Source organism: Zalophus californianus, chromosome 9, assembly GCF_009762305.2.
Source record: "Zalophus californianus isolate mZalCal1 chromosome 9, mZalCal1.pri.v2, whole genome shotgun sequence".
Classification (NCBI taxonomy): domain Eukaryota; kingdom Metazoa; phylum Chordata; class Mammalia; order Carnivora; family Otariidae; genus Zalophus; species Zalophus californianus.
This window is the reverse complement of record NC_045603.1, coordinates 108982845-109004377: the sequence shown is the minus strand read 5'-3', so window position 1 is coordinate 109004377 and position 21533 is coordinate 108982845. Positions and strand designations below refer to the sequence as shown.

Here is a 21533-nt window from a genome sequence, read left to right as displayed (position 1 = left end):
GGTCCCTTTTTCTTTCTTTCCCCCTCTCCCCTCAGGTGTTCAAGTAAGCAGTCAATCACCCACCTCCACGTCTGCACACAGACAGATAGAAGGAAACTTTCAACTTTTTCTAAATATGAAAAAAAAAATCACATCTGCTAATACACTTAAAAACAAAAACAAAAACCACCCAGCGAGGAGTTTCCACAGGAATACTACAGACACCACAAAGAACAGGAAGAAATATGCCTTTTATTAAAAGTCTCATATGTACAGGGAAAGCTGTTTCTCACAGCTCAGGGAAGGCTGGGAGAAAGAGCCACTGTCATCCAAGGTCACCGTGCTGACATTGGTAACACCGTTGAGTATTGCCACACATTGGGAGCACATAGAACCGTTACACAGAAATGCGAGAGACAGTAGGTACATGTGGACACTTGACATATTTTCTAAAAACAAGTGGACACAAAAATACAATGTGCCAGTAAAAAAAAAAAAAATATATATATATATATATATAGGCATATCAGTACATGTCTTTTTTTTTGTTTGTTTTCTTTTCTTTTTTGTTAATACACGGTATGCTGAGCTTTCATCTCAAGCTTTTCTCACACCAGGATGTGCAGGCACTTTAGCAACCCAGCCATGGTTTACACGCGATGTTCAGACCGACCGCTGAAAACACCGGAGCATCCGAGGTCCTCGTGACCCACACACACCTTACAATATTGTAAAATATTGTAAGGTGTGTGTGCTTTTGTTACCACTGTCTGGGGACACCAGAATGTTCGCTGTGTGAGAGAACAGCTTTTCCCTATTTGTCTTGTTTCCGGGCAGAATTACTTAGGAGCTCGGATGGCATCACCAGGCAGAGATACAGCATGTGGGTGCACTAGACAAATGTCATTTCCAACTGACTTTAAAAACTGTAGAGAGCAGATGAGTTTTGAGAATCCCAAAACGACTGTCTGATTTATCTTTGTCCCACTCTATGCCCTTCCTGCCAACCTGTCAAACGAAAACTAATTAAAATAATTACTGGGATGTTGTGGGCCAGAAGCTCATCCTGGGAGAATTCTTTTCTTAGCTCCCACCTCCCACATCACGATACACACAGGGCCGGTGGGCAGGCTCCATCGTTCCCCAACCAGGAGTCACTCCCTCCCCTACGCCCCCCACACAGAGCCGCGCTGACTCAACACATGTGTCAGGAACATGACTGAACAAGTGTATTTATAAACACAGACTAGAATGATCGCTTTCTTGGTAATGTCGAGTTATAAGGCAGTTGCAAAAGGACCCCCATGGTAACCAGACAGTGTTGGATATGGCTTAGCTTCTTTCAGAGGATGAAGGAACTTTCCTGTGGTGAGGAGCTGAGAGAGAACAGGGAAAACCATGCTGATTACAAAATACTATCAATGACTGTGCTGTGAAGTACCATAAGGCCCCAATTTCTGGTGTCTGTCACCCACTTGGATCCACCAGAGATTGGGACGTCGCCTCACATTACAGAAAACTGAAAGGGGGGAAAGAGGGATCAGTATCACCCTCAACTTCAAGGTAATTTGTCACCACAGATTGTCAGGGGCTGTAACACAAAGCCACGGACAGCTCACAGTGGGGGGTGGGGGCCCACGGTCCTGGAACTTCAGAGAGATGCAGAGCACATGAATGCCTTGAACAGATGATTGTCGGATGGCGGCAAATCCTTCCATGAAACAGACACTTGAGACATAGTGGCAAAGACATTAAGGCCTTCCATTTCTTTGCCCATACTGCTTAAAGGCACTGATACCAACAACAGAAATATTATTCCATAGTACCATCGAGGTTTTAAAAAAACTCCCAAGATACAAGTCTTCGTAAGAAAATGTCCTTTATTGCATGACATGAAGCCTCCACTCTTCTCCTGCTCAGGAATAGAAGGGCTTCCCTTTCTCAGGAGTCTGGAGTCTGTTCAGCCTGGCGACCTGAGAAGGGGAGGGGGGCACATCCTGCCGGAAGGGCCCCTTGGGAGGGGTGTAACTGGGGTCCTGGACTTTCTTGTATGAGTCATAGTTGTTGAGCCCCTCCGGAGGAGGGGGCTGCTTCTTCATCTGCTGCTCTTTCCTCCTCTGCTCCTGGCGAAGGAGCTCCTGGGTCTCCAGCATCACCCTGGCGTTGAAGCCGTGCCCGCCCAGGTAGCCGTTCCTGGAGCCTTGGTAGCTGGAGTACCTGGGGTTCTCCTTGGCACTCTGGAAACCTTCCCCAGGGGGGTAGTTCTGCTCCCAGGAATCCTGGGACACAGAGCTGGCGTTTTTCCTGCTTTGCCTAGAAAGCAAATCCCAAAGGTTAGTGTATGAGGGTTGGGAGAAGGGGAGAGAGAGACAGGAAGAAAGGAGGGAGAGGGCTGGGGGTGGGGTGGGGGGTGAGAGGTGGGGGAAGTAGAATATGCATTTGAATCTCTCAACCAATGTTGAGTTGCCGTGCTGCAACTGTGCATCAGCCACAGTGACCCGGGGCCCCGGAGGATTAAAACAGGACTGTCCTTGACAAACAATGGCGAGACGGGAGAGAGAGCTATGGGATTCGGTGGCATCCAGCAGAAGGGTCCTCTGACTGTGTCTGGGTAGGCACTGCTTGTTCTGCTTAGGGTAACCGTATCTCCTCCCATTTAGACATGTTGGCAAGACACTGTACGGGAGTATTAGAGATCTGGCAGCTCCCGCCCCAGCCATAATTGCTTGTTTTAGAACGTTACAATTCAATCCTAAACAAGCAAAACAAATATTTTACACAGCTGCCTCCATAATGCCCGAGACTCGAGCTAATACAAAGTGACTATAATGGATTACAGTATGGGTTCAGTTATGAAAGATTTAAGTCTAGATGCCCTATATGATTAAACACGCAACAGGCAGTCCCTTAAAGCCCCGGCTTTTGAGATGTATATGTCAGCAACCGACACTCTTCAGAAAACATGCCCATCACACTGGTAAAACCTGGAAGGCTGGAGAGTAAGCACTATTTTCCTATACACCGTACCCTCACCGAAGGCTGGGATCACCTACTTCACTTGCTTTCTGTCACCCCAGGATAGGGAAATAGATCAGAGTCATACAGAAATTTCAAAGTCTTATCACTTCTGCAATAAAGTTGCACATCATTTTCAGGAAACATTGTTTTGAAACATCTTTAATTTACTATCAAGTCTCTAGATGTTTTTATGAATTTACAATAAGATTGGCTATGATAAAGTAAGACAATTTTGTGCCAGAAAGGAAGACATGTCCTAATTTTTCGCCTTAAAAATGGAAGAGAGGAAGAGAGAATTGAGTAATAAAACAAAATATATTGCTCCATTTATCAATAAGAAAATCATTTGGCGACAGTATGTACTGCTCAGCCTTTCACATCCACACACACGACATGACGGAATGTTCAGGAAGACTCGTGTGCAGGGAAAATAAGGTCTAGGCAGCCATGGGGCTCCCACGGGGATGGAGCAATTTGCATTTTTGAACATTCAGAAGTGCCATCAATATGGTTCGGGATGAAATCTGCCCATTTTCCACATGGTCTAAAATGCAGCTGGGGATGTTTTCAATAAGGAGAATGAACTAATGTCCAGCATCATCTCTGGATATGACTATGATTAATTGAGCAGTCCCCAGTATCTCTATCTGGCTCTCTTTTAATGGGAATCGGACCATTTGTACCATCAGCCCAGGCAAGAATTCTTAGATTTGATGGAATAGTTTATTTGCCTAAAGCACTGATTATCTTCACTTAAAAAGTCATAAATTAATCTGCCCAGGGACATGAATGATGGAAAGGGCCGGCATGAAACCAGGGATTTGACATTAATCATGAAAGTTTAATTAAAACAACGAACTTGTTACCGATGTTCCAGCAACAAAAGTGGAATTCCTTCATGGGTTAGTTATCAATTTAAAGATAACCAGAAGTGGGCTGCAGAAATGTCAACTCTTTTTCATCCTTAGCCTACTGAGATCCACTAACCCTGTCCATCCCCCAACCCCTGACTCTATAAAGCCCGAGGCTTCGCTCTATGGCACTCACGCACCAGAAGTTGAATTCTGAATCATTTCAGGAAGAGAGTCTTTTTTATTTAAATACATTGAGAAGTCACTAAAGGTCTGTTAGGGATAGAAATGATGATGATGTGAGAGAAGGAATTTCTTGTAGCTAAAGTATTCTTCAAATTAGGCAGGCCAGAGGGAAGAAAGCAGACCCGCCTGAGGTATGAAGTAAGATATGTGGGGAAAATACATACGCATAGATACATGCACACGCACACACACGCACGTGCACATGCACGCACACGCACGCTTCCTTGGTAACTTGGTAAGGAAACCAGTAGTATCAATGAGCCCTTGATTAAAGAGAGGACGAGAAATGAGAAGCTCATTGAGAAACTCGAGAAAACAGCAGACAATGAGAGTTTTCTACACTAGGCTCAGGACCAAGTAGACAGATTCCAATCCTGTCTTCCACTCACCAACTGTGTGACCCTAGGAGGATTATGCTGTTTGGGCCCAAACTGTCTCATCTGTGAAACAGGCAAGATACCTAACCTCATAGGATAGGGGGAGAAATCAAGGAAAGAGGACGTGTCAAATGCTTACAAAAGTGTGGCACACAGTGAATGGCTGACTAATGGGTGTTGGAAGTGTAGTCTGAAGGCCAAGTCACTTTACCCTCAAAGATGAGCCTCCGGGTTTTGGGGGGCATCTTTGTGACCAATGGGAAAAAAATAAGCAAAAATACTAGCTTTCTGTCCTTTGTCAGAAGAATTGGGCCGAGGTCAGGAAGCAGGAAGAGGCAACAAATAACTGAGGAAGCTTCACTAAGTGAAGGCACCCCCACTTCCTCAGAAAGCTTTCGACTGTCCCATGACTGCTTAGTCAAAAGCCACAAATTAACAACAACAGCAACAAAATATCAATCTCCTTTCAATGAATTCCTTTACAACCAACACACAGGCTTGTTTGGTCCTAGAATGAGCCCACTAGAGTTTTCTGAATCCACTCAAAAAGCAAATGCCCGGGTTTGGCAATAACGAACACTTAATGATTACAACCACTTTCAATATGGCCTGAAGACCACCATCCTCTAGAGGGCTTACACCAGAGACCCAATGCCTTAGGAAAGCCATTTAGTCACTGAGGTGACACGGCGGTGAGGAGGACATAGAAAGATGAACGGTATAAAGACCAAGGCGGACATGTTGACAAGCAGCTTAGAGACATAACGAACGGGCCTGGTGGGGACACCGTGTCCGGGTGTGGAAGACAGAAGGGAAGTGAGGTGTGCGGAGCAGGGAAGTCAGTCACCAACAGATGTGAAGCCACGGGAGAAGGAAAGATGACGAGGAAATGGAGGGACAGCAGGAAAAGAAAAAAATATATATTTAATAAAGGAGCTTAAATAAGTCTTTCTATCCGTGACTATAACTGAACATATCTCTACTCAGTTTTAGAGTTGCCTTTTGAACCCTAAGAAACTAATCTAGAAATGTTAAAAGGATTTAAAAAAGAAAGTAAAAAAGGAAACAAAAGAACTAATTTAGGAATAAAAAAATTAAAAAAGAAATCCTCGTCTGATTGTGAATTAAGTGTGAGTCCACTCAGGTCTTCTTACTACCTGACTAGTTTCTTACTGACATTTCAAAATGTAACTTGAATTCTGTCTAGAGTTTTGTTAATTACAGTTAGAATTTACAAACCACTCCAGCTTGTATACATCCCTCTAATTCAAACCACCTTACCTAGTGCTACTGATACAAAGAATGACCATTTGTTTTATTTTATGCTCCACTTTGCAAGAGAACTTCTGCTGTGTGTGAAGTCTTTTTGGTATCAAATCCCACACCAACTTGTTTAGATGAAACTCTGCTAATTGTCAACATCTGAAAGGCAGAGGTCAAGCGTCTTTGAGGAATCTCACATGTCAGAAATGTGGGTTTGACTCAAGCCCATGGAGGTTGTTACAGTCTCCCTCTAAGCTCCTGTTTGGTTTCTTCACCTTCCTCCAGATCTGCACACAGCCTTTGTCAAGTGGCGCCACCCTCCAGGGATCCAAGCTGTGGGCAAGGTTCTACATTCCTGAATCTTCCTCACAATAGCCACTCCCATTGAGAAACTTCTCTGACAGAAGAGAACAGGCTGTAAGAGGCCCACCAGCCCTCTTGCCTGAAACTGCAACTCGTTCTTTTTGGAATTTCTGCTTTTCTCATACTGACACAGAATACAATGCCTGGTCATAAGGGGGCTTTGGTGAACACAGAGGGGGCTTTTGTTAACTGCCAGCAGGGGTACCGGCAGCAGCCCTCTCCGTGAATCAGATCCTTCTGCCAGGTGCTTCAGAAAGGAGAGGGACAGCAAGGAAGGCAGCTCAGAGGTCCAGGAGGTGAGCAGAGGCTCAGTCTGGAATAGTGGGCTACCTGGGAGCACGACCAGGAGAAAGTCGGAAGAAGCACCCCATCCGTCTTTGTCCTCTTGCCCAGGACGGGGACCCGATGGGCTCTTCTTCCACCGTGTGTCCTTCCAGGCGCTCGGCCACCATCTCTCCCACTTCCTTTCCTCAGCCCCGTGCATTTCCCAACTCACCCCACCCCTTACATTACGCTTTCTGATACTTCTCCTTCATCTCCTATACTCTTGAACACAACATTTATGAAGCCAAACAACTTGCCAGTAAAATCAGATCACAGCCCCTGCACAGGCAATGGCATTCCCATGGACCGCAATGTGCTACTGACCACCACCAGGCAGGTCAACTGATCCACAGGGTCGCACTCATCTTTCTGATGGAAAGCAAGCCACACAGGCGGGCGGGTAGGGCTTTGACACAGAAGAACCTTTATGTAGAATCCTTGAACTGTTTCGCATTTGATGCATTGAGCTGATTCATACAGGGGCCTTCTTCCAAATGCTAAGGGCAGTAGAGCACAGAGAGAACCTTTACACCTACACCTGTTAGAATTCCAGACTTGGGAACCAAAACCTTTGGTAGCAATGAGCCTTATGAAATTAGGGTTTAGGGCATGGGCAGGTTTGGGTTTGAATGTTGGCAGAATTACGTACTGGCTGTGAGACCTTGGGGGGAAGGTACCTAATTTCACTGAGCTGCTTCCTTGTAGGACAACATGATTTCCAAGGCCCTGTCCAGACTCAAATTTCAATGAGACTCTTGCCTAGAGTGGGCTAAATAAATATTCTCCCATTTAAAAGAAAAAGCAATTCTCCCATTTAAAAGAAAAAATAATTTCGTTTTCTAAGGAGATACAGCTTTATAGATTAAAAAAGAACAACTAAATGAACAATACTACAATACTAGTAATACTACGATTACAATGACTGTAATAACGGTACTCAGCCTGGTACAGATTTTCATTCATATCCTCATTCCCTTGTCTGATCTACAGCAATGAAGCCAAGTCCCTCATGGTTATTATAGTGATTATTTAACATTTAAAGGGGACTCCTCATTAATAAAAATTAGAAGCAAATCAAGACTACTTTTATGTCGGTCAGTCAGGCTGACAGCGATAAGCACTTGCCGCCCCCCACACTGCTCTGCTCGCTTTCCAAGCGATCCACCTGATACAAACACGGTAAGTGTATTTTCTTTCGCACGCAAAATGTTTTTGTCACCTGGTTTTGAAATAGAACAAATGCCTGTAATAATTGTGATTATAGGAGTGCCTCGTGGGAAGTTTGGGAAGATGAATGTTTTTAAATACTGTTATTCTTTACTGTGCATGGAGGAAATACTTAGATGGAAAAATGGCTATCATTGCAGTGTATTAGGGCTCAGTAACCTGAGCACTCTCCAGGCCTCGGGCAGAGAATCCACGGGGGGAGCCCAGCTGATAGACCCTTCCAGCTTGTCAGCTAATGAGGTGGGCATCCCTGGGGCTCTGAGGACCAGCACCCAGCAAAAGCAAGGATGGCAGGAGAGTAAGAGAGATCCCACCTGAGCCGAGACCATGGGGCATTCACCCCCACCCTTTCACAGAGCCCTACATCTACACAGTACCCGACAGGCCAGTTAGCCCAGCAGCCAGGCAAAGTAAGAGTTAGCTTTCCATTTTTCAGAGGAAGAAACCGTCTGGTCCACGGCTCCCCCGGGGAAGTAGCAGAGCGAATACCGGATCCCAGGTGTGACCCCCTCAGCCCAGTACTCCTGCATCCGATCATCTTGCTCTCGGCTGGGGAGCTCTGGGGTAAGAGTACTGGCATCTCCTGCAGCGCCTCCCTTTCCAGTCGTCTTGCCACACGGTAAGGGGGCCACGCAGGCTGAGCAATGCCTCCCCCACCCGGCCGGCGACGGCTTCCCGAAGGGCTGCAGTGGGTGAACGGGTGAGCGGGAGAAGCCGGGGCGGTGTTGCAGGGAGGGGTTTGCCAAAGGAGCGGGAGGCCGCGCTCTCAGCCGGGGCTCCGTACCGGGGCAGGGAGCTGTACTGGCGCTGCGCCTGCTGGAAACCTTCGCGCTCCTCCTGCCGCTGGCGCTGCATCTGTACCTCCACGGACACCGAGTGCCGGCCGCTCTGCGCCGCCGCTCTGGAGTTTGGCTGAAGGACGGAAATGCGAAACGGTTAGCAAGACAGGAAGCATGGAGAGCGCGTGCCGGGTTGACCCAATTTCCATGCTTAAGGATCGACTCCGAAGCACATTACAGAGGCTGCGACTTTTTCCAAAAGTCCACTGCCATGTGCTCGAGTGTGAACAAAGAGGCATCTCTCCACTCGTTCTTCTGAGCCCCAACTCCTCAAGCATCTTAAATTTTGATTATGGCTTGAGGACGGTCTGAAATTGAGAGGTCAACTTTTCTCGTCTTCCTAATGAGGTTTGGCAAATACCAACATTAGATACCACTTTTTATCCCTTGTCTCTCCAGCAAACATAGGGGAGCGAGGCTGCTCAGAAGACCAGAAGAAGCCAAGGCCAAAAATAAGTAAGTCAATCAAGATTTGCTACAATAATTCACAAAAGTGGGAAAGTCCTTGAAAGTTGGCTGTGCTGGTGAATTTTTTCAGCAGTTACATATTTTAGTCTAGCAATAGACTACCATATAGCTGATTCCCCTTTTATTAAAGGATGACAGTTAAATTTTGAACCGAGATTGGTTGAAACCAGACACTGCTAGCCACGGACAGGTCTCCTCCAACCCACAGATGGTGGCCACATGGGAACGGAAACACTCATCAAAAGAACAAACTCAAAAGCTAATAGCTACTTGAATGGGTTATGAGATAATACATGCTGCCTTACTTATTAGGAAATGGCATTTTTTTTAACCTGGGTTAATTATATTCTATGGAGAAACTTTCACTCCTGGCTAAATACACTGGTCAGCAGGTCATCTGCTGATTGCTGCCTCTCAGCAAAATCAGATATTGGCTGTGTATAGTGTGCTGTGCGGATCAAGCCCCTGTGGATGCTCCAGCTTCTCACTGACAGCTTTTAGCTTACCTTACCTTCTAGATCTGCCCTTTTAAAATGAAAGTAGCTCTGCTCAAAATAGACAACGATGCCTCTAACTTTACAAAACACTCAACAATGGTTTATCTTAGTATCAGTAGCATTCACTAAGTAATCCATTTTGGCACTTGCAGACCTCTGTTCCCTTTTGTGTTACGCAACATTGTGCAATAGGCATATTCTGCGTGAAGAATGTCTCTTAAAAACAAGCTATCGATTTTCTTTGAGAGTTGAAAACCAATGGCAGACTTTGACTCGATACTAATTTCCTAAAATAACAGAGTCTTCGCATTCATTCGGAGAGAGTTGTAAGATAACACGTGGGCTTGCAACTTAAAGAGTAGCTCCTGTGGTTGGCTTTTTTGTGAACAGAAAGCAAGCATCATCTATTGTTCTCTATCTACCTGGCCAGTGTTATCTTATTTGTTGGTAAGCAATAATAAGGCAATATATGGGACAAAAATTTCAAAGCATATGGGCATAGTCAGTGAGCATATTAAAAATATCCCGATACAAAAATAACGTGTGAAGAGATTAGGCTTTACAATACCCCAGTCTCTACTAGTGGATGTTTATAACCACACTCACTGGAACAAATGTGTGTTCTGAGACCCGCTCCACAACACCGTTCAAATAACACATCAGCAGTGCCTTCAGCAAGGAAAACACTTTGCTGAGTGAGTTCTGCTTATGCAAACAAAGCATCAACCAATTGTTCATCTACTCCATTAAAGAAGACATTTTCTTCCATTACACTCGATGAGGCTGGCTAAAATGAGAACTGAGCGGTTCTATTGTTCATGGTGAGGCATGGGAAGCTTGAGAGAAGCCACGGGACAGAGGGAAAGCAAAGCAAGAAAATACTACACAATTGCCTTTACACCCTCAAAAAAGAACCACGTTTCCCTTTCCTTTTCACTCAGTATAAGCTATATACATGTGTCAAGCAGTCTTGAAAGATCTGGCATGCTGCAGTAGGATTTAGTAACCAGCTTTTTAAGCTCATGCTGTTCTGTGACACACTGCTTGTGGAGATGTGAAAAGAAAATGCAAGGTCTTGTAGAAATTTCAGGTGTATTTTTAAGTTGTTTCTCCCAGAGGCCTGAAAATCTGATTCTGACAGGAAAAAAGAGGAAGAAGAAGAAGAAAAGAAGAAGGAGAAGAAAAGAAGAAGAAAAGAAGAAGAAGAAGAAGAAGAAGAAGAAGAAGAAGAAGAAGAAGAAGAAAAGAAGAAGAAGAAGAAGAAAAGAAGAAGTTGTTGAAGGGCCTTTGTTTCCTCCAGTGTTTGGTTTCTGACACTGTTCATCTCAAACCTTATCGGTGGCGAGCATCTAGTTGGATCTTGATGAACTCCAATAATAAAATTATCATCACACGGGATCGGAAAACTCAACGTGAGTGAATGAGTTTGGTATCAGCAAACTGATAGATGTCATACTCGTCTGCCCGCTACGATGAAATATAAACCTTAGCCTTACCATGAATATTTTATTCCATTTCTCTTTTCAAAGCATGCAAACGGGTAGGTTCTTAAAAAGAATCACCCTTGTCTTTAAGATGAAACGTTAATGAGCCTCAGATTTCCAGGAAGATTGTATACATGAGCAGCCCAGAGCAAAAACTAGGTAAATTCATCCCGGCAAATTTCGTACTTGGCCCGAATCAAAAATAACCTGATTCATGATTTCAACGACAATTGCATAAAAATGTAAATTGCAGGAACAGTATTAGAATGGACAATCCTGACTTTTAAATACTGTGGTTTCCATCTCTCTGGCAGATATAGAATAATGTATCTGGAGTCCAAAATCACAAAAATGAGGAAATGAAGAAAGGTTACAAATTATGTAACCCCAGAGAGAAGGCAGGTTTTCAAATAAAATAGTATCAACAACCACAACAACAAAGTAACATGTATACAGGGAAACACACCGGTAAATTATAGTCCTAATAATTCTGGAGATTTGCCAGACAATAAGGCAATAGCCCTGTTTTTAAGAGTGCAAATTACAAATAACCTGGCCTTGTTTGTGAGGAAATTTGTGACAAGCAATGACCTTCCAAGTAAAAAAATAGCCAAGGTTGCCAAGGCCATAATAATGTAGAGATTGTAAACAGAAATAAATACGTGGTTATCTATTACACAGTACACTGGAGGGCCAGGATGTGTGAATCTCTTCAGGGCTCATGTTTAAAACCACAGTGAAAACGATGTTACTTTCGGAAGTGAGTTGCAAAGTACTGGTCTTTATTGTGATTATAGAGAGATACTATTTAGACTGTACCAACAACTATATAAAGTTTGGAAAAGCTACACAATTTGGCTATCATTTACTAGTGTAAAACAAAATATTAAAAATATCTTCTATACAGTTTTTATTACATTAAGTCATTAAGCATTTTTCTCAGTTTAACAAAATCATTCTTCTTCTTCCAAAGTAAAACTAAACAATACAAAAAATAAAAACACAAAACCAAAACTGTTAACAGTTAATAGACTAAAGAAAGAAAAATAAATACACACCATACAACGTTTCAGTGCCAGTTAGAACTAGGCAATATTGTAAGACTTCTAGAGCTTAATATACGAGTGCATGGGGCAACTGCTAATCTTGGTAATTATTTTCTGTAGCAGACCCACTGGAAACTTTTAATCAAGACAAAGTTAACTTTTGTCTATTGATCCTGCCTTCACAGCCCTCCCCCTCTACCCAATCACCCAAGATACTTTCACAACTATTGATTGAACTCTTGTGGGTTCTGAATGTTGAAAACTTAATTGCTACTAATGATGTGAGTAATGCTTGAAAAATCTGCAGAGCATACCAGTTTCCCTCATAAAGTTTTTATAAATACATGTTCGATTTTTTACACACCGTTTGTCTCTATCTCCTATTTCCCCCTCATCCTTAAACAGCAGGTAGGTTGAAAATAGAGGCTGGCTCTACAAAACAAGCCGGTTCTCTACTGTCAGGTGCTGATGATGACCCAAAGCAGCTTCACTCATTTCTACTACCTGATGCCTCTGTGGGTGGCATGGCCCAGTGGTTGTGGAGCCCTTGGCTGGGGGGACAGGTCCTGGGGCTACAAGAAAGGGGTCTACTTTGCAGCAGCACGAGGCTTTGGCCATGAGTAAAGGGCCCCCCTTTGCTGCAGGGAATGACTTTCTCCAGGTTGACTTCCAAGGGAGGTGTTTTCCACCCAATGTGAACTGCAAGGCTGTCAACCGAGAAGGCATTTGTCGAGTCAAGGCATGGGACCCCATTATAAGGAAATCACAGCAGATACCCTTGAAGTCTTAAGAAAGATGAAAACAAAAAACAAAAGCATTGTTTGCTCAAATTCCCCAGGTACAGGGAAGGCATTCTCGGGGTGCGGGGTGGCTGTGTACTGCAGACTGGCTTGCTAATTAAAAAGGGAAGAGGAGCCATTAAAAAGTCCAAGACAGAAAAATGGAGAAAAGGACAGATTTTTGTTGCTGTTGTTGTTTAAAGACAGCTAGGAAGAAAGCTTGGGGGAGAAGAGGGTATTCACATCGCAGAGGATCAATTTTCCATCTGAAGGACTAACCTACTTTCAGTCACTACCAACCCAGGATGGAAAGGATTTAGCAATATAGCTATTAAAGGCTCCATTATCCCATCTATCAACCGCCTCAGCCAGCAAGTCTCCTTGTGGGCAACACTCAGGTATCTGCAAAGTTAACAGCATACTGTACTTATGTCTGCAGCCTGCAATTTAATTCTTTTAAAAGCAACACTAAGTCCTGTCCATATCTGAGCTCTGTGATAATAACCCTAACCTCAGCTATTGTTCCATTATCTTAAGAAAGATTTAAAACAACTTGCTGCTTTATTTATGTTGCACCTGGCACGACACAGGGGAAGAAGTTGCTTTTTCTCCTTCTTCTTCTCTCACCCAACTAGGGAGAGAATTCACTTTAATTATGGAGCTAAGGAAATTTTCTGGGCCTCTGCTCATCTAAAGACCTTTTGTGCCACAAAGCGGCTCCCTCAGGCCCAAACATTATTTTGAACAAAAGCCCAGGAACAGGTGCATTCCACACTACTAGAGTTTAGGGAGAACATTTTGAAAATGGATGAATTGAAAAGGGCTACTTGGATGAATTTTCTGCAGCATCGCTCTCTGTGTGTAAAGTAATTGGCTTGGATCTTTTTCTATATGATACATCTGGTTGCACTTTGTGTGTGGCATTTCCAACAAGCATGGCAATTTCAACTACTATGGACTAAGATGGACACACAGTTTGAAGATGAGTTTGTGGTTCCTTAAAACTAAAATGATTACAAACTGTTCCAATGGGTGAGATCACATTCTCATCCTTTCCAAACACAGTGACCTTTCAAGGTCAGAGTACATACAGGAAAAGAAAAAAAAAAAAGACTCTAAGACACTCAAAGCTCATTTTGTAAAACACATAATAAAAACCATAGACCCAGCTACATTTTGAACAACTGAGCAGCTCTTATTAAGGCAACAATGAAAACTAGCATGAAAATTAATACACTAAGGAGAATTACAGTCACTTTAAGCTCATTTATATGATCAGTAGAAAGGAGAGTACACAGCAAGATCCCAATTGTTTGGAAATTAAAAAAAAAAAAGAAAAGAAAAGGTCTGACTTCTGACCCACAATTTAGGAAATTATTCCATTCCTACAGTAATCAGCTTGTCATCCAAATAATTCCCCGCTCACTCATTACAGGAAATGATAATACAAGCCAAGTGGTCGGTCTAAAGCTGCTACAGCATTTTGATATACAATAATTTGGCCTATGACCTTCAGCAGGTGAGTTTCTGGATGTGTAAGATTTTTTCAAACATTTTTCCTAACATGACTGTATTAAGTAGATAAATAGAAATGAATGCCAACATATTCCCCACCTCCATTAAGAAAAAAAAATCCTTATAAAGGAACCAAAATGGATATCAAGTCATCTCCACATCTCCCAATGAAACATCTACAGCTACGAAGTAGGAAATGCTCAGTTAGCCTCAAACAAACTTGGACATTTGGCACGTGGATACAATGTCACCAACCAGAAAAAGTCCAATCAATCTTAGTTCCCAAATCTATGTTTTTCTCTTTCTCAAAGTTACGTATTTAAAATATATTTTAACTTCAATGAGGTGTTCTTTCTTTTCTTTCTCTTTTTTTAAATGTGGAACACTTCCTGCATTTTCATGACATCCTTGTGCAGGGGCTGTGCTGATCTCTGTATTGTTCCAATTTCAGTACACGGGCTGCCAAGGCGGACACTGAGGTCTTCTTTCAAGCCTTTCCTAACCACCCACGCTGATTTGGCCATGGTTCCTCTGTGCTTAATACTCCATGCACACCTGTATCATAAACTGTACAAAATATTCTTTTCCTTTGGGTCGGCTTGACTGTAAGGGTAGTCTCCTTCCCGTCTTTGTCCTCCAGCACCAAACACACTGACTGGAACATAGTAATAAGCACTCAATACATTTGATCAATTAAATAATTAATTAAACAGTAATGTTGCAAATATGCTGGTTTGTGGTTTGAAATCCACATTCCCAAGAAAAGGAAGTCAGCATTCCGCTGCTCCTCACAGTGTGGTATGGGGACTGAGAAACTCATGCAGGCTTTTGCAAGGTTAGAACTCTGTGTTTGAGAACCATTTTCATATAGGGTTGGTTGTTTCCTTTAGGTGGCCACTGTACTCTTTCCTTTTTTCAGCCTTTCTGTGAAATATACATAGCTAAGGATGTTTACCACACCTCAAAAAAGAATCCTGCTTCAAATCAATTGACATGATATATCAGTAAGAGAAAGGGTAGAAACCATATGATCATTTCGACAGATGCAGAAAAAAAGCATCTGACAAAGTACAACATCCATTCACGATAAAAACCCTCAACAAAGTAGGCCTAGAGGGAACATACCTCAACATAATAAATGCCATCTATGAAAAACCCACAGAGAACATCATCCTCAATGGTGAAAAACTGAGAGCTCTTCCCCTAAGGTCAGGAACAAGACAGGGATGTCCACTCTCACCACTTTTATTCAGCATAGTGCTGGAAGTCCTAGCCACCGCAATCAGACAACAAAGAAATAAAAGGCATCCCAGTTGGTAAGGAAGAAGTAAAACTTCCACTATTTCCAGGTGACATGACACTATATATATAGAAAACCCAAAAGACTCCACCAAAAAACCATGAGAACTGATAAATGAATTCAATAAAAGTCAAAGGATACAAAATCAATGTACAGAAATCTGTTGTACTTCTATACACTAATAAAAAAGCAGCAAAAAAGAGAAAATAAGAGAACAATCCCATTTACAATTGCACCAAAAACAATGAAATATTCAGGAATAAGCTTAATTAACCAAAGAGGTGAAAGATCTGTATTCCAAACTATAAACTGTTGATGAAAGAAATTAAAGAAGACACAAAGAAATGGAAAGACATTCCATGCTCATGGATTGGAAGAACAAATATTGCTAAAATGTCCATACTACCCAAAGCAATCTACACATTTAGTGCAATCCCTATCAAAATACCAACAGCATTTTTTCACAGAACTAGAACAAACAATCCTAAAATTTGTATGGAACCATAAAAGAGCCCAAATAGAGAGAGCAACGCTGAAAAAGCAAAAGTAAAACTGAAGGTATCAAAATTCCAGACATCAACTTATATTACAAAGCTGGAGAGATCAAGACAGTATGGCACTGGCACAAAAACAGACACACAGATAACAGAATAGAAAACCCGAAAATGAATTCACTGTTACGTGGTCAGTTAATCTTCATTGAAGAAGAAAGAGTACCTAGTGGGAAAAAGATTGTCTCTTCAACAAATGGTGTTGGCTAAACCGGACAGCCACATGCAGAAGAATGAAACTGGAAGGACGCCTGGGTGGCTCAGTCGGTTAGGCGTTTGCCTTCACCTCAGGTCATGATCTCAGGGTCCTGGGATCGAGTCCCGCATCGGGCTCCCTGCTCAGCAGGGAGTCTGCTTCTTCCCTGTCCCTCTGCCCCTCCCCCTGCTCATGCTCACTCTCTCTGTCTCTCAAATAAATAAATAAAATCTTAAAAAAAAAAAAGAAACTGGACCACTTTCTTTCACCATACACAAAAATAAACTCGAAATGGATTAAAGACTGAAATGTGAGACCTGAAACCATAAAAATCCTAAAAGAGAGCACAGGCAGTAATTTCTCTGACATTAGCAACCTATTTCTAGTTCTGTCTCCTGAGGCAAGTGAAATAAAAGCAAAAATAAAGTATTGGGATATAAAAACTCTTATCAAAATAAAAAGCTTTTGCACAGCAAAGGAAACAATCAACAAAACTAAAAGGTAGCCTACCAAATGGGTGAAGATAGTCGCAAATGACATATCCGATAAAGGGTTGGTATCCAAAATATATAAAGAACTGATACAACTCAACACCCCAAAAACAAATAATCCAATTAAAAAATGGGCAGAACACCTGAACAGCCATTTTTCCAAAGAAGACATCCAGATGGCCAACAGACACATGAAAAGATGCTCAGCATCACTTATCGTCAGAGAAATGCAAATCAAAACTACACTGACATATCATCTCACACCTGTCAGAATGGCTAAAATCAACAATACGAGAAACAAGTGTTGGTGAGGATGTGGGGGAAAAGGAACTCTCCTGCACTGTTGGAGGGAATGCAAACTGGTATAGCCACTGTGGAAAACAGTATGGAGGTTCCTCAAAAAATTAAAAATAGAACTACCTTACAATCCAGTAATCACATTAGTGGATATTCACCCAAAGAATACAAAAACACTAATTCAAAGGGATACATGCACCCCAATGTTTATTGCAGCATTGTTTACAATAGCCAAATTATGGAAGCAGCCCAAACTTTCTGTTGATAGATGAATGGATAAAGAAGAGGTGGGACACACACAATGGAATATTACTCAGCCATAAAAAGGCATGAAATCTTGCCATTTGCAATGACATGAATGGAGCTAGAGAGTATAATGCTAAGTGAAATAAGTCAAAGAAAGATAAATATCATATGATTTCACTCATATGTGGAATTTAAGAAACAAAACAAATGAGCAAAGGGAAAAAGAGAGAGAGACAAACCAAGAAACAGACTCTTAACTATAGAGAACAAACTAATGGTTATCAGAGGGGAGGTGGGTGGGGGCTGGGGGAAATAGGTGCTGGGGATGAAGGAGTGCACTTGTTGTGATGAGAACCTGGTGTTACATGAAAGTGTTGAATCACTATATTGTACACCTGAAACTAACATAACACTGTGTGACTAATACAGGAATTAAAATTAAAAACTTAATTAAAAAAAAGAACCCTGCTTTAGGAAACCTGGTAGGAAGAGACTGAGTCAATTATGCCAAACAACATAAATAAATTAACATAATTTTGTCATGTTGCTACCTGGGAATGACTCAATTTACTTGATCATCTAAAAAATAAATGTTTTAGAAAAACAATACCATTAATAGTAATATTGTTGCAGAAACACAATTAGAGATTTTCTTAGATATTATATTTGCTAAACTTGTTTTATAATCTCCCAAGGTTAGGCTAGGATTGATTTCACAAGGACTTTTTACTCTTGGATGTTGGTCTCATATTGCCGATTGCCCTCTCTAAGGCTCGCTCCACCTTCCTCACTTGAACTGAGGTAAAGCCCTTCAAACTAGCACCGCTTCTCCCATTTTTCCTTCTTCTTTCTCAAAATTATCTTCCACAGACTCCAGTTTGATCACTAAACCCCATGATCAAAATGTTTATAGGTTTCTGGCCTTGTACAGAGTATATTGAGGATGTTGGATTTTAGAACAAAAAAGGACCTCAGAGATGATTTAAGCTGTAGTGCAGTGCTTCTCCAAGTTGAACAGGCTTCAGAATGACCCCTCCAGGGCTTGTTAAAATATTAGATTCCTGGGTCCCACCCAGAGAGGTTCAGATCCAGTAGGTCTGAGGCAGGGCCCAAGAATGTGCAATTATAACAAGCTTCCAAGTGATGGTTCAAGGTACTGGTCTGTGGACCACACTTGGAGATTTGCTTGTTATCTACTTTGCCTTATGCACTCAGCTTCCTCTTAAATTTTCATTTTAACAAAGGATTTAATAACTGACACTCAACCATCTAGTCTAACTCTCTTGGTTTACAACATAAGAATATAGGCCTGAAGAGCCATGTTACCTGGCCAGTGGGCCTATACTCTGTCCTGATACCATTTTTCTTCAAACTTCCAATCTAGCTTTGAAGTCTCCAACTACATTTCTACCTTTATCTCTGCTTCCCTGCAAAATAAGCAACCTCTCAGTTCTGGGTCAGTTGGGTACATGCCCTTTCCCAAATATCTAGTGTAATTATAATCCAGCACTTTGAACTGAACTCATTAACTTTTTGGACCTTAAGCTCTTGTCTACTTCAGAACTCACATGGATGGCATTCCTTTGACCTCAAATCATCCAGAACTGTCCCACCTCCAAGATCCTGGACTCCATAAGAATACCGTTTTGACCACGGCCCCCTAGGCTTTCTAACCCCTAGACCGCCATCCCTTCTGGTGTCCTCCCAGGCAACTGGGGTAATGCTTCCTTGACCTGTACTCACCACCCTACCCAGCCTGGGCAATGCTCCACCAGCATCTTCCCCATGCCTTCAGTGTGCCTTCCCTGACTTTCTGTCATGTCTGTCTTGCCAATCCCCACCACCAAATTAATCAAAAAATTGTTTTTCTATTCCCAGTCCTTTAAGCATTGCTGGCTATGGTCACAGTCCCATGTTGACTAGACTTACTAATACTCTCAGATAGAACTTCCTACCTCAAGCAGCTTGTATGTTCATCTCTAATTGACTCTTTCTCAAGTTTCCAAAGAGATTCTTCAAAATTCCTGTCATCTTGAACCCCCCCACCACCCCGCCGCCAAAATCTCCCCCAATGCCTCCCATTCCCAGAAGTGTCATCATCTCCAAGGGAAAAGGTAAGAACTGAGCGCAGGTCTGGGACTGGACTTAGGGGGATTAGCGCCTCTCTCTCGTGGGCCTTGAAGCCATTCCAAATATTGCTTTAGAAAAATCACTGTGATGGCTGTGAGCAGGATACACTAGAACAGGGACATGGGCAGATAAACAAGAGGGATTCAATGAACACACAAAGGGGATGAGGGAGAATAAAGAACCAAGAATTGCTAAATATTATACTTCGTGTATAGTAGACACACTATAGACATATGTTCAACTAATTTATTCTGGCTCTGATTCTGAGAAAAATGTATATAGAAAAATATTTACTAAAGTTAAAAAAAAAGTGCATCGTTGAGAGCAAGAATCCTTTTGCTATGTCTTGTCATAAGGCAAATGAAACTGATTATGCAATGGACAGATGGTGCAACAAGATATAAAATGAAATTAGCAATGATGAAACCCAGATGGAAATGAGGAAAAGGTCAATATGTTAAAGGTCAAAGGAATTTGGCTCCATCTTGTCTTGTTTCAAAAAGGACGAAGGTCAGAGCTTAGTGGCTCTTACTGTGGGCAAGTTGTCAGACTCCTCGCTATGCTGCAGAACCAAATACTCACCCAGGGTTGTTCAAAGCTATAGGTACGTCGCCGATCTTCTACATCTTCATCCTGCTTCGCTTGCTGAAATTCTTGCCGTAGACGCTGTATCCGATCATGGTTGCTAGGAGTTGATCTGTTGCTAAAAGAGAGAAGGGGCAACAATGAACACCCTTTGGAGATACAATCTGTGAATTGCAGTTGCTAGGGAAAGAAAATGGCAGCTTGCTGCGGAATGACACTGTTTAAGAGGCAGTGAGTTTATAAAACAATATCTGGGCATTTAAAATGCTTTCATTTTGTTCTTATGATTAAGACTTATTGAAGTTCTTTCAGATATTCAAGAAAGCAAGCAGTATTTTTAGACAATCCTGTTTTATACAGTACTTTAAAAGCCTCATTTCCTTTCTATAAGCTGGCAAGGTGCAGCAACATTTTTTTGGAAAGGACGTTGCATTAAAAGTCAGAAGTATCAGGTCCTCTCCTTGCTCCTCCACCTTCTTAGACTAAGGCACTTAATACCTCTGAGTTGTGGGGCTTTTTATATATATGAAGTGGACATGATAATCATTTTTGCTCTAAATACCATAGCTGCAACAATCAAGTAAGGTAATACCATATAATATAGCCTCACAAACGTGCAGTCTTATTTTCATAAGCTATCATATAAAGTTCCTATTTAGGAGTTATCAGAGGTCTGTACACAAAGTACAGTTCTCACAGCATAAATGACAAGCATTTTAAAAATAACTTTGGGTGGTAGTTTGATTTCACCAGTTAGCTGATAATAATGTTGCCTTTTTTTTCTTATAGCATTAAATTTTAATTCTCAAAATGCTTTTTAAGATAGGTACAGATGGTAGTATCTCTCTCTCTCTCTCTCTCTCTCTCTCTCACACACACACACACACACACAGAAACTGACGTTAGAAGAAGATAAGTGACTTGTCTGCAGTCTCCCAGCTTGTCAATGGGGAGGTGAGGCTGGAGTCCAGATTCTTCTGGTATCCAGTCCAGCCCTAATTTCACTGAGCCGTGTTGTGTCAATTAGTAAAACATGTATAAAATATATATATATATCTCTATATATAAAATATATATAGATATATATCTATATATATATAAAATCATACAGATTTTAAAAGCAGAATTTTGCAAGAATTGAAGAGATGGCCAAAGTGAAAACAATCTTAAATCTCATGGCACTTTTGGCCTATATCATCCCCTGAGGACGAAGGCACGTCCTATCAGGAGAGCTATTCAAGCACATGAGGTACATGCTATCTCCCCAACAAAACATCAGACTCCTTGAGGACAAGAATTGAGCCTTATATTTATCATCTATACCCACCAAGCTCCTTGCAGAAAGGGGAGCTGTAAGCTACTAGAAGACCGGGTCTCTTCACTGAAAACATGTTACCCTGCTTACTTAGCGTGATTCTGAGTTCTTCTGGCTGCATACCCTCCAACCCCAGGTCATGTAAT

At 42.0% G+C, this 21533-nt stretch overlaps 1 protein-coding gene and 1 non-coding gene across 8 annotated transcripts in view; both read right to left on the bottom strand.

Annotated features, from left to right (window-relative positions):
* Window positions 1-221: 221 nt before the first annotated feature.
* Window positions 222-21533, bottom strand: part of PARD3 (par-3 family cell polarity regulator) — a 646927-nt gene continuing 625615 nt past the window's right edge. For all 7 annotated transcript variants that reach the window (XM_027592712.2, XM_027592716.2, XM_027592715.2 and 4 more), the window contains 3 exons: window positions 20070-20190; window positions 8433-8560; window positions 222-2292 (listed from right to left, as the gene is read on the bottom strand). In XM_027592712.2, the coding sequence (XP_027448513.2) occupies window positions 1896-2292; window positions 8433-8560; window positions 20070-20190 (646 nt within the window). In that variant the 3' untranslated portion in view covers window positions 222-1895. The remainder of the gene's footprint in view (window positions 2293-8432; window positions 8561-20069; window positions 20191-21533) is intronic.
* Window positions 14648-14751, bottom strand: LOC113923239. Its single transcript, XR_003520241.1, has one exon. It is a non-coding gene; the product is annotated as a U6 spliceosomal RNA (small nuclear RNA).